We start from the raw sequence: 12237 nt of genomic DNA on the forward strand, positions 1-12237 counted from the left end.
CATGTGAATGGGTGTGATGTGTCAGTGTGAGTGTGGGTGGTGTGTATGTGTGGTGTGAGTGTGTACGCGTGGTGTGAATGTGTGTGGTGTGTCTGGTATGTGAATGTGTGTGGAGTGTGTCTGCATGTGTATGTGTGTACACGTGTGAATGAATGTGATGTGTCAGTGTGTATGTGTGGTGTGAATGTGTGTGGTGAGTGTTGTGTGTGTGTAGAGTGTGCGTGTGTCCACGTGTGAATGGGTGTGATGTGTTGGTGTGAGTGTGTGTGCATGTGCACATGCATGTCGGGAAGCACGGGGTTTGTATCCTGTGAAAGAGGAAGAATGTCATGCAGATTTAACAAGATCAGAGGATGAAAAATAATGAGAAAACTAGGATCTAGATACATCAATGGTGAAAATGAATGCTCGCCCTAAAGCACAGCTGTGGACTGAGCTCCCTGGGCCACTGCACTTGCTCCAGGATTTGACTGCAGCTGTATAAACAGAGCTCAGAAGAGGCTGTGGCTACCAATTCAAACCAGGCATAGGTTCAGGGAGCAAGCACAGTGCCACGGATGGAACAGAGAGCCGTTGCTTTGCATGCAAAGTAAGATAGAGCCAATTTGGATCTTATTATTTACATTTTACTTTTTGTTGCTGTTGTTGTTGAGACAGGGTCTCATTCTGTTGACCAGGTTGCAGTGCAGTGGTAAAATCACAGCTCACTGCAGCCTCGACCTCCGGGGCTACAGTGATTGGCCTCCCCAGTAGTTGAGACTACAGGTGTGCACCACTATGCCTGGCTAATTTTCACTTTTTTTTTTTTTTTTTTGTAGGGACAGGGTCTCACCATGTTGCCCAGGAAGGTCTCCAGCTCCTGGACTCAAGTGATCTGCCTGTCTCGGCTTCTCAAAGTGCTGGGATTACAGGCATGAGCCACTGTGCCTGGCCTACATTTTACATTTTTAATTCCTTTAGAGTTCCCTTCTTCAAGTTGCTTATTTTATGCTATTCACTCTGTTAGAAGATAAATAGTAAATAAACTATATTGAAGTTTTGGAGTAGAATATTAAGAACCATGCCTAAATTGAGCTTTGGGGATTACTGCTGAATTTAAATGATCTGGGATGCCTTTGTTTCCTATTTGGATGGATAATTTACAGATATATGGTGTTACTTGCTTGGTTTCCAGGGAATATTACATATTATAATCTACTAGGAACATTAGACATTTTTCTTTCTAATTAAAAAAAATTCTATATTATGGCCATTATTAATAAAATTTTTATACAAAAATGCAAGCTATTCCTCTTTTCCATTTTCCACTAGAGTCTCCATTGCTTTCTTGACTTTTAAAAAAAATACTTTAAGTCTGATGGAGAGTAGAGTAACATGGCTCAGAATTAAGCTTATAATTAAGTAAAATATAAATAGTAAGATCTAAATTGGCTCCATCATATTTTGCATGTGACACAACCACTCCCTGTTCCATCTATGTAGTAAACTTACTGTCCCACTACGATCACTGCTCTGTGACATAATAAAATAAAGTGGGCCGGGCACGGTGGCTCACGCCTATAATCCCAGCCCTTTGGGAGGCTGAGGCGGGTGGATCACCTGAGGTTGGGAGTGTGAGACCAGCCTGACCAACATGATAGGCCCCCAAATACATAAGGTAATGTTCACATCCAATTTATGAGACTGCGAATTAATTCAGGTCGAGTTACAAAAATTGCTTAATCATGTGTACAATGCCTGGTGGTCTCTTGTTATAAAATGATGTTGACTTTTTACTAAATAAGACAACAGGCTGAATTATGCTCTTGGAACCATGTGATAAATCTAAAACATTATTTTACAATATGTGCAGTTATTGCATATCTAATATCCTGTGCAGGTTACACAAGGTATAGGAAAGGGAATACATGTATGATGCATGCCCATAATGTGCTATTGATCTTAGTTGTATTTTATTATAATACTGGAGCATTTGTCTGAAAAAGTGCAAGGACAGCCAGGCGCGGTGGCTCATGCCTATAATCCCAGCGCTTTGGGAGGCTGAGGCGGGTGGATCACCTGAGGTTGGGAGTGTGAGACCAGCCTGACCAACATGAAGAAACCCCGTCTCTACTGAAAATAAAAATAAAATAAAATAAAATAAAAATTAGCTGGGCATGGTGGCACATGCCTGCAATCCCAGCTACTCGAGAGGCTGAGGCAGGAGAATCGCTTGAACCGGGGTGGCGGAGGTTGCGGTGAGTCGAGATGGCGCCACTGTACTCCAGCCCGGGCAGCAAGAGCAAAACTCCATCTCAAAAAAAAAAAAAAAAAATATATATATATATATAGTGCAAGGACTCCACAAGTTTCCACTTTAAAAACTGTGGCACTTCTTCTCATTTTAGATCTCTTTAATGTGTCTCCACTGAAGCAAAAATGAGTTGATCAAATACAAAGAAAACTATAAACAATCATATTTGGTAAGGGTTTTAATATGGTTACAAAGAATTTTTTCTTTTCTGAGAATCAGATGCTTTCAGACTACTACAAATTGTCTTGACCACAAGAGATTTCCTGTTCTCTTTTATAAAACTCTGGTCAACAATTAGTATAGCTCAATAGCATAAAAGGGATCTGAAACTGCAGTGGAACTCAGCTGAGCTTCTCCTTTGGTGGTAGGATTTCATAAGGAGCCTATCTATTGTCCAGAGATCAGGCATTTGGAAATAAAAACTGTCCTGAAATGATGCATGCAGGCCTGTGTTTACAGTTTCAGGTCCATGAGATTCAGACATCCTCCCTTGCAGCCCTGTCACTTTCTGGTTCCTTGTAGCCTGCAGTGGGTGGTCTTGGAGGTTTTGTTACAGCCACCAATCTGCTGGCTACACTGGCTACAGAAGACTTCCTTCCAAGCACATCAGGACTATCTCTCAATTGGCCAAAGGTCACTGTAAAAGTCTAAAAAAGGGCTGCTTATCCTATCTTGGGGCTGAGAAAAGCTTCCTCTGACAGTATTGTAGCTTCCCCCTGTTCAAAAAGGAGGACAAAATGATGGTGTTTAAAGTAATCAATCAGTCTAAGCTTGGGGAGTTACAAGCCTCACGATAAGAACTATAAACTAAAACTTCGTGATTAATGACCCTCAGCATGTGTTTAAAAGTGATTTTAACCTAAATTTCTCAGACATCAATATTGCCTTTTATTCTATTAGAGAATGTCCTTAGATTACATTAGTTGCTTGAATAACATCTTTTACCACATTCAGAAGAGTATTGTTGTGATTTTATTTTACTTATTGTTTAAATACATGAGAATATTACTTTAACCTGACTTGTGCTTTAAAGGGAAAGCCCTTCTTGTTTTGCTGGGGTTAAACTGTATGGCAAATATACAAATAATGAACAGTTGTCTATTACTTGATAGCAGTCATTCCAGCCAAGTTAAGCATGAAGACGCAGTGTTGTAGTATTTAGGTATATAGTAGTGATAGAATCCTATAACAAGAAGTTCAAGGTGTTTTACTCTTGGATTGACAAACTACTGAGCCAGTCATTTCACTTCTTTTTTGTGACTTATTTTCCAGGCTCCAAAACGTGTCTCATCTCCTCTAAAGAGATGAGGACCAAACATTCTACATATTAATAGAAACGAGTTGCTCCAACAATATAAAGACACCTACTGCACCAGGACCTCCCCCTGGCAAAGACTCTGAGGTCTGTGGTCTGAGTTTACCATCCAAGAAAGCCCAGTGAAGAGGGTTGCCTGCTGTGAGGCCTGCAGACATGGTCTAGGGAAGAGAAATGGACTGAAGAGCGGCCCAGCACTGCCAGCTCTCACCGGCTCCATCCCACCTGGCTGCCCGCATTTCTCCTTCAGGGCCAGCCTCATTCCTGCACAGGGCCTTTGCCCATGCTCCTCTGCCTCTCCAAAAGTCTTTTTCTTTCCTCATTCTTTCAAAATCTCAGGTTTTGTATAGGTGCCAGCTCCTTTTCAAAAGCTTTATAATTCATCCAACACACATTTCTCTTCCCTGAATGCTGTTATTTACTCTGTAGCACACATGAAGTCTGCAGCTTACCCATAGAATATTTTAGGCCCAAAGGTTATGCTGCTGATGAATTCAGCCGGTCATTTTACCTGTGTGTTTTATTGTTTATAAGCAAGCCACATTACATCTGCTTTGGGGGTAAAATATAACAACTGTAAAATAAGTTTTGCCATATTCCTTATTACTCCTTTGCTATGTTCCATTCACTCCTTTTAAAGAATAAAGTGCTCGTATCTACATATATGTTTTCATGATTCCTTTGTATCCTTCCTGTGATCACGTGCACCACCTCTATCCTAACACATAGAACGGCTTTTTAAAAAAACCATCTAATTGAGATATAACTGATCTGTCATAAAATTTATCCTTTAAAAGTATAGAATTGGGTGGTTTTTGGTATAGTCACAGAGTTGTGCAACCATTACCACGATTTAATTACAGAACATTTTCATCATGCCCAAAAGAAACCCCATACCCACTAGCATTCACTTCTCATTTTCCCATCTCCCCAGCCCATGGCAACCACTAATCTCCTTTCTGTCTCTATGGATTTGCCTATTTTGAACATTTCATATACGTGTACTATATGGTCTTTTGGGACTGGCTTCTTTCACTTAATACAATATATTCAAGGTTGATCTAAATTGCAGCATGTATCAACATTTCAATCCTTTTTATGGCTGAATAATAGTGACATTCCATTTTATGGATATACCACATTCTATTTACCCATTCATCAGTTGATAGATTATTTGGGTTATTCTCATTTTGGGGCTATGATGAATAATGCCTCTATGAACATTTGTGTCCAAGTCTGGTGTGGACATACATTCTTAGCACAATCAAACACAGACCAGGGTCTCCACACACATTCTTACTGAAATGAAATAAACAACCAGAACTGTTTCACTACAGTACTTATTTTCTAATGGCATCACTCACTGTGGGATTCAGGAAGTTAATATTTCCCCCAACTTGTGTGCCTTTTTTTTCTAAGAAGCATCGGCCAAAAGCATGCTGTTTAGACAGAAACTAATAGTAAAAGTCAAGGTGCTTATGTTAGGTGTTTGTCCTTCCAGTTGCTCTATTTCCTTGAACAACAGCCTTTCCAAATCTTAACTTCATTAGCTTGTAAATGACAGGAATATTATAACATAGAAAGAATCTAATTCGACAAAGACTATTACTCAGTTTTCAAATTGCAATTACAATGTTCTTACATGAACACCAGGAGCCATTTAAAAGCCTGCTTTTCAGGCTCAAAAGCCACAGATTTAAAAGAGGTTGAGATTCTTATAAAATGTTAATTTTTGTCTCAGAAAAAAAAAAAAGAAAGAAAACTCATGACCTTACTGATTTGCAGTTTAAAACATATTCAAATCTTTCTGCTTCCTTTCCTAGAATGACCCTTGTGGTTGAGTCTAGAAGTCCCCATATACCATTTGCTTTTCATTGCTAAAGACATACTATGAAAAGAACAAGCCATTGGTATATTATGATATCCACCATTCTGAGTTTTAATAGCCAGTGAAAAGTGCAGAATGCCTTGGAGTACCCTGGGATACAATTCTGACCTACTACTAATATGAAGATGGAATTTGAGAAGATAATGAGACTCTTAGGTGACTGTAGTCATGTGACATAGACTTTGACTTTGAAAATCGCACTGCCCGGTGTTGAAAGTCTAACTGTTCAAGTGTAAGGTCTGCTTCTTATTCATATTGCTGTCCTGGATATATACAGCTTAGATCACCAAAGGTGGTCCATGAAGGTAAATTGAAATAGAGTTTTACTGGTGTGGACAATATTGAAGTATAGTTGATAGGTGGTCTTCCTACACAGTGTACAGTCTTACCAGCTTTCAGACATCAGAACTTTCTTATTTATGGTTTTGTACTTCCCAGAAATGATCCCATCTCAGGCTTTCTACATCTTTTGCTCAGGAAGAAACTCATTTCTGACTTTCTCAACTTTTTTTCTGCTATTTTGCATCAGTCTTTTCTTAAACTGAATCATTTGACAATATGATTCAATGTGTCCTTGAAACCATTTTTCTTAGCCCTTGCTTTCTTTTCTTACTTTCTTTGCCTACTTTACTGAGTCACACACTTTGGTGACTAAGTTCTTTATTTTTTGTTTTGTTCTAAAGTTTCTATTACTACCAGCTTGAAAAAGAAAGATGAAAAAAAGTAGCAAATACAATTATTGAAGCAGTACAAGTTTTTGCAATGAATGGCTTAATAAATACATCAATACTGCTTATTTTAGTGAATCATTAGGACACATGTAGTGCAGGAGTTCATACTGTTTAGTCCCAGAACCCACACACAAGGAGGACCAGCTTCTACCTGGTGTGCCAAAATAAAGGAAAGTGCTTCTGTGTCAGGCCCTCAACCTGGAAGAAAACTATTTTAATTCAATGTTTGATAATCTATTGAATGCCTATGAATCAGACATTGTGTTGGGTACCTGAAGGACAGATATGAACTGATTTGTCCCTTGCCTAGTAACAGAAAGGAAGTGAATGAGTAAGTGAAGAAGTACACTAAAGTGTTAGAGGGCTGGGTGCAGTGGCTCACGCCTGTAATCCCAGCACTTTGAGAGGCCAAGTTTGAGGCTGCAGTGACTTCCCACTATACTCCAGCCTGGATAACAGAGCGAGACTCCATCTCTTTAAAAAAAAGTGTTAAAAGGAGGAAACTAAGCTTTGCTGATATCAGCTATGAGCCAGACACTATGTTAGAAGGAATGGGCCTCTTTAAAAAGGGAAACGTGTTCTTAGTGCTGTTTTTTAAGGTGATATGTTGAGTTGAGTTGTGCCAAAGCAGGAAGTATTTTCCTTACCATCAAGCAAAGCCAATTACTTCATCCTCTTTGTTCTCAAGAATTTTGTTTCATAAAAGCCTTTTGGTTCCTCAAGGTACTCAAAGGATCAACATTATGTTATAAAATAGAAATCTAGATGTTTCTGAAAGATAATTCATGAAATAAATATTTATTTTCCATCTGCTTTGTGCCAAGTTCTGCTTTAGCTGCTGAAAATCTTTCAACAGTCAAGACAGAAGATGTCTCTGTCCTGCTAGAGGCTACTGTCTAACAGTGAGAAACAAGTGACAGAGGAGTGAAAAAGCAAACCAAGATATTTCCCAGTGGTGATAAGTGTTATCAAGAGAAGCAGGTGGGGTAATGTTATAAAGTAACTGGGTGTGAGGGCAATGTAGCTTGGAAGTCAGGGATGCTTCTTTGTAGAGGTGACATTTAAACTGAGTTGTGACTGAAAAATAGGAACCAGCTATACAGAGAGTGTAAAGGCCCTACCGAGAGGATGAGCTTGGCAAGTTGGGGGAACAGAAGGAATGCTTGATGTCTGTGCAGTGACTGAGGAAAGTAGGCTAGATGAGAGCTCAGAGAACATGGGGAACCAGATGACAGGGGTTATGGGAGGAGCTGGATTTGACTCTTAAGGCAATGGGAAGCCACTGAGAAGTTTTAGCCAGAGGCATGGCGTTATCTAATTTGTGTTCCTAACAGCTTCCATTGAGTACTGTGTGTGAACGAATCAAAGCGGAGCAAAGAAGAAAGCAGGAGGACCAGTTACAAAATCACTTCTTGGAGAGAAGGTATGGTCCAGGCAAATGAGGGTATTTGTGGCTTGGGACAGCAGAGTGAATAGAGAAAAACTTTTAATATATACAGTCACAATATAAGAATACTGCCTTGGTGAAAAGTAATCTTTCTGGTGTACCAGATACCAGACAAAGTCTCTGATTCTCGGTATTTCTTAACCATAAGCATTCTAAATCAACTTGCTTTTTCATCCATAAAAGGGCATGAGCTCCTTAAACACAGGGCTTTGGCTTTTCTTGTCAGTCTCACTAGTCTAGGAAGTGCTGTTCTATATTCAGCAGCTCGTGGGTGCTGAATAAATATTGATTAAACAAACCGAGTAATGAATCATGTGTGCTGCAAGTGTGGGTGCTTGGTAACGTGGAAACATACGAGTGAGCTGGATTCTCCAATCTGCAGGGCAGAAACTGGATGAAAGACATTTAGAGGTGGGGGTAGGAAGCTTGGAGCTGCCCCTTTCCTTCCATCCCTCAATGCCTTGGGATTGGGGTGGTCATTCTACGACCACTTCACATTGACTCCGTGGAGATTGGCTCCACACACCCCAGAGGAGCCTCACCCACTGCTGAAGGGAGAACTGATGACATGACATGCTTGCTGACTGCATGGACACTTCCTGTTGGTGCGCCACATCCCTAAAATGTGACATAGGCTGTGGGTGAAGCAGGTAACATCAGAGATTTACAGACACGCCTATATTCCACAAAGAGTGTGAGGATAAAAACCAAAAATGCATGCAGTTGTACTGTATGTCAGCCAACTTTTTCTGTAAAGCATCAAAGAATAAATCTTTTCCGGCTGAATGTCTCTTGCTTCTACTGCAACTCTGTTGCAACCCTGCCTTTACATCATGAAAGCAGCCACTGACAAGAGGTCAAGGAATGGTGTCCGTGTTCAATAAAACTTTCTTTATGGGTATCAGAATTTGAATTTCAGATAATTTTAATGTGTTTTGAAATATCATCTTTTTTTCCCTAAGCTATTTTAACAACCATAAAAACCATTCTTAGCTCATGGGACATAAAAAATAGGCAGCAGATCACCCATGGGCCACAGTTTGCCAAGCCGTACTCTGTAGAGCAGTTAAAATGAGGAACAATCTCCACTATTATTCAAAAATAGGCAATTTTATGTAGAGATAATATCTAACACTATCCTTTTGTTTGTCAGTTGCTTAATGCAAATTAAAATTTAGCCATTCGGAGGATGTGACATTTGCTGATAGTAAGGATTAGGTAGCATTGAAAATCTCTTGGGCAGAGATTAATTGGAAATGATTCTTTGGACCACACTCCCCACTTTGTCTAGGCCCTGTTTTGTGTTTTCCACACAGAGCCCAGATGAACTCTTAATATTTAGGAATCCACACTCAGTCATTTGTTTTCCTTCTTGAAACACTCCTGTGACTTGCCCTTGCCTGTAGTTAGAATAAGATGCAAACGCCTTATCCTGTCCAGCCATACCAATCTCCAATCTTGGAGCTCTTCAGGGCCTTTGCACCAGCTACCCCTTTAGCCTGAAACATGCCTTCCCCAGCATGGCTGATCCTTCTTGAGAACTCAGAACTCAGCTTAAATGTCGCCTTCTTAGAGAGGCTTGTCCCTGGTCACCTAGACCAACACAGCTCTTACCCTACTCAGATTCTATCATCAGATTCTTCCTGGTTTTATTTTCCTCATAGAATTGGTCTTTATCTGAATTATCTGGTAAATTAATTGGTTTACCTTTTTGTTTGGAATAAGTAAATCTTTAATAAGTAAACCCACCAAAAGGTAAGCTCCCTTAGAACCCCAGGTGATTTCTGTCTAATCACTGCTGTCTCCATTCATCAAATAATGCCCAGTATTCAGTATTATACATCATGTATTTGCTGAATGAATAAAGGAAGGAAATGGTTTGGGGTGTGTTATAGAATAGTATGTTTGGAACTGTGCTGGTCTTTTACCCCAGTTGGGAATGAGGGTGACTGTGTATGATGGGCCGGGATGGGGTGGGAGAGGGTAGGCTATGGCTTTGAGAAATGGGCAAGGACCACATCTTGAAGCAGGCATTGGGTCATGCCGAGATGATTGCACTTCATTTTGAAGGCAGTGGGGGAGCCATAGAAGGGTTTTAAGCAGCCACGGAATAAAATAGTTCAGTGTATTTATTGGAATGTTCACATTGGAAAAACAAAGAGTTATTCTTGTGTTGTCTGTTACGCTGCCAAGGATGATAAAGATCAAGGAGTAATCAGAGACATTCCTCAATTTAAATGAGCATGGGAAGATGCCAAAACTTTACAGCCCATCTACCTGCATCCTCCACTCTCTTTTTGAGCTGCGAGGCCTTGAAGTAGCATTTGACATATTTTTGAAGGACATAACTAGGAGAAAAGATGCTCCTGGATTCATGATTTTTGGTGGTGTTTGACATAAAGAGGCTGTTCAAGGCTGGACGTGGTGGCTCACCCCTGTAATCCCAGCACTCTGTGAGGCCGAGATGGGTGGATCACTTGAGGTCATGAGTTCGAGACCAGTGTGGCCAACATGGCAAAACCCCATCTCTACTAAAATTACAAAAATTAGCCGGGTGTGGTGGCATGCACCTGTAATCCCAGCTACTTGGGAGGCTGAGGCAGGAGAATCACCTGAACGCAGGAGGTGGAGGAGGTTGCAGTGAGCCAAGAATACGGCACTGTACTTCAGCCTGGGTGACAGAGTGACACTCGGTAAAAAAAAAAAAAAAGAAAGAAAGAAGAAAGAAAGAAAGAAAAAGACTGTTCATCAGGTTAATCTTCAGTCTGAAAAATGAAAATGAGGATGTGGAATTTAAAAAAATGTGGTTTAACTTTATGCTCACAGTTCAACTTCCAGTGGCCTAGTCCAACCACGGAAATGAGATTTCTGCACGAGATAAGTCTCTCTCAAAATGTGCCAGCACTCAAGTGGAAGCCGTTTAAAATTTTGAAAAACATTGGAAGAGTTTCTTTCTTCCTATTTACAAATCTGTCTCCTTTTTTCCATGATTCTTCACACTTGAAACAGAAAATCATTAACTTCCATATACCTTCTTTTTCATGAATCCATGGAGGAAGGTGAAAAAAAAAAAAAAACTCTTTAAAAGCCAGAAGCCAGACCTGCCCTCAAAGTAAGAGAGAAAATGGAAGTTTGAGGCTGCTTGAGGAATGTGTGGGCACTGAGATCCATGCTCCCTGATAGAGGTTTGCATGGACAATGGCTGTTTCACAGGGCTACCCTTAAGCTGCCTTTTTATTTGCCTTAAGATGTTGAAGTTTGTGATGTCTGAGACCACCTTTCTTTTAGGAAGAGACAGGAAAGTTTACTAACTGCCCATTGAGATCTCTGTTTGACAGTTAGATATTAGATCACAATTTAAAAATGTTTAAGACCACAAGGTGACAGTATTTTATGTTTGGAACTTGTGGGTGCTCACCATCCACAACTTTGTGTTTGTCTCCAAAGCGAATTTCCTTTTCATTCATTATCTCTACTACCCTCAGAGGCTGTCTATGTGGTAGTGTGCATTGTCCTAAAGGGGACTATCTGAGACCGCCAATCTCTCCATGAAGATGTTCTAGCCTAGCTTTCTTTGCCCCCAAGTGTCAGTATCTCCTTATGAAAGACAAACCAAGATTAAGGGTGATTTTTAAGAACTGCATCTTTTGTGCTAATGGAGTCCTGTCTTTGCCATTGGTTGGTTTCAGTTGCTTGGAAGCTTTCAGTTAGAAATGGCTGAGGGAGGAAGTGCTCTCTGTGAGTCCAGGTAAGGCAGTGGCCAGAAACCCGGACATTGCAGGCACATGAGTGCCAGCTGGAACCGGGCAGTGTCCTGGGCCTCCTCCCAGTCCCCAGTGGCCACTGACTCACTCAGCCTCCAATCTTTCAACTTGAGGGGGCCCTGGGGTACTTTCTATTATAGGATGTGAACTCCTGCTGCAGGACTGAGATGTAGGGTGGCCACAGGGAGGCCTGGACTCTCTGAATCTCCAGGGAAAGTCAATGACCCAATGTGTAGGGCCCTCCTGAATCTAGATGGCTTGAGAAGAGAAGACTTACTGAAAAGTCATCAATGGGGAAGAACAGGAGATCTTGAAGAGGATCATTCCGGTAGGTCTTTTCAAGTTCTTCAATGACAGTCTCATAATCCAAAGGCTCAAGAAGCCTAGGCTTTTCTTGCTGTAGAAAAAGAAAATATGGTATTGATCACTGACATACACCATCTCCCTTTTCTATGCCTGGTTGGATTTCATCTCTTAGTTATCATTGAGGCTTTGACACTGCACAATCCTTCCAATGCAGTCACAGAGGCTCCAGGAATTTAGGGCAAAGCCACATACCTATTATTTCCAGATTTGAAATAATATGAGAAAATCCTAAAATACCTGATATCTCCCTCAGAAATTCAAGCTGTTTTTATTGAGTCCCCAAGGCTCATGATACCCAGCCCTATCACATCCACAGAATAGATGTTTATGTAAATTTTATCTTTGTCAACATGAAGAAAGACCTTCTGCTTACTTGCTATGGTATTATGATGATTATCATCATTTCTTCTGAATTAGACACTTCCTCATGAGT

The 12237-nt window shown here is 40.6% G+C and overlaps 1 protein-coding gene across 11 annotated transcripts in view; it reads right to left on the reverse strand.

Moving 5' to 3' along the window:
- The window catches only part of DOCK10 (dedicator of cytokinesis 10), a 281316-nt gene that overhangs the window by 153402 nt on the left and 115677 nt on the right, over positions 1-12237 (reverse strand). For all 11 annotated transcript variants that reach the window (XM_055380571.2, XM_063695244.1, XM_055380574.2 and 8 more), the window contains exon 2: positions 11716-11835. In XM_055380571.2, coding sequence (XP_055236546.1) covers positions 11716-11835 — 120 coding nt within the window. The remainder of the gene's footprint in view (positions 1-11715; positions 11836-12237) is intronic.

The sequence above is a fragment of the Gorilla gorilla genome, chromosome 11 (assembly GCF_029281585.2).
Source record: "Gorilla gorilla gorilla isolate KB3781 chromosome 11, NHGRI_mGorGor1-v2.1_pri, whole genome shotgun sequence".
In the NCBI taxonomy this organism is placed as follows: domain Eukaryota; kingdom Metazoa; phylum Chordata; class Mammalia; order Primates; family Hominidae; genus Gorilla; species Gorilla gorilla.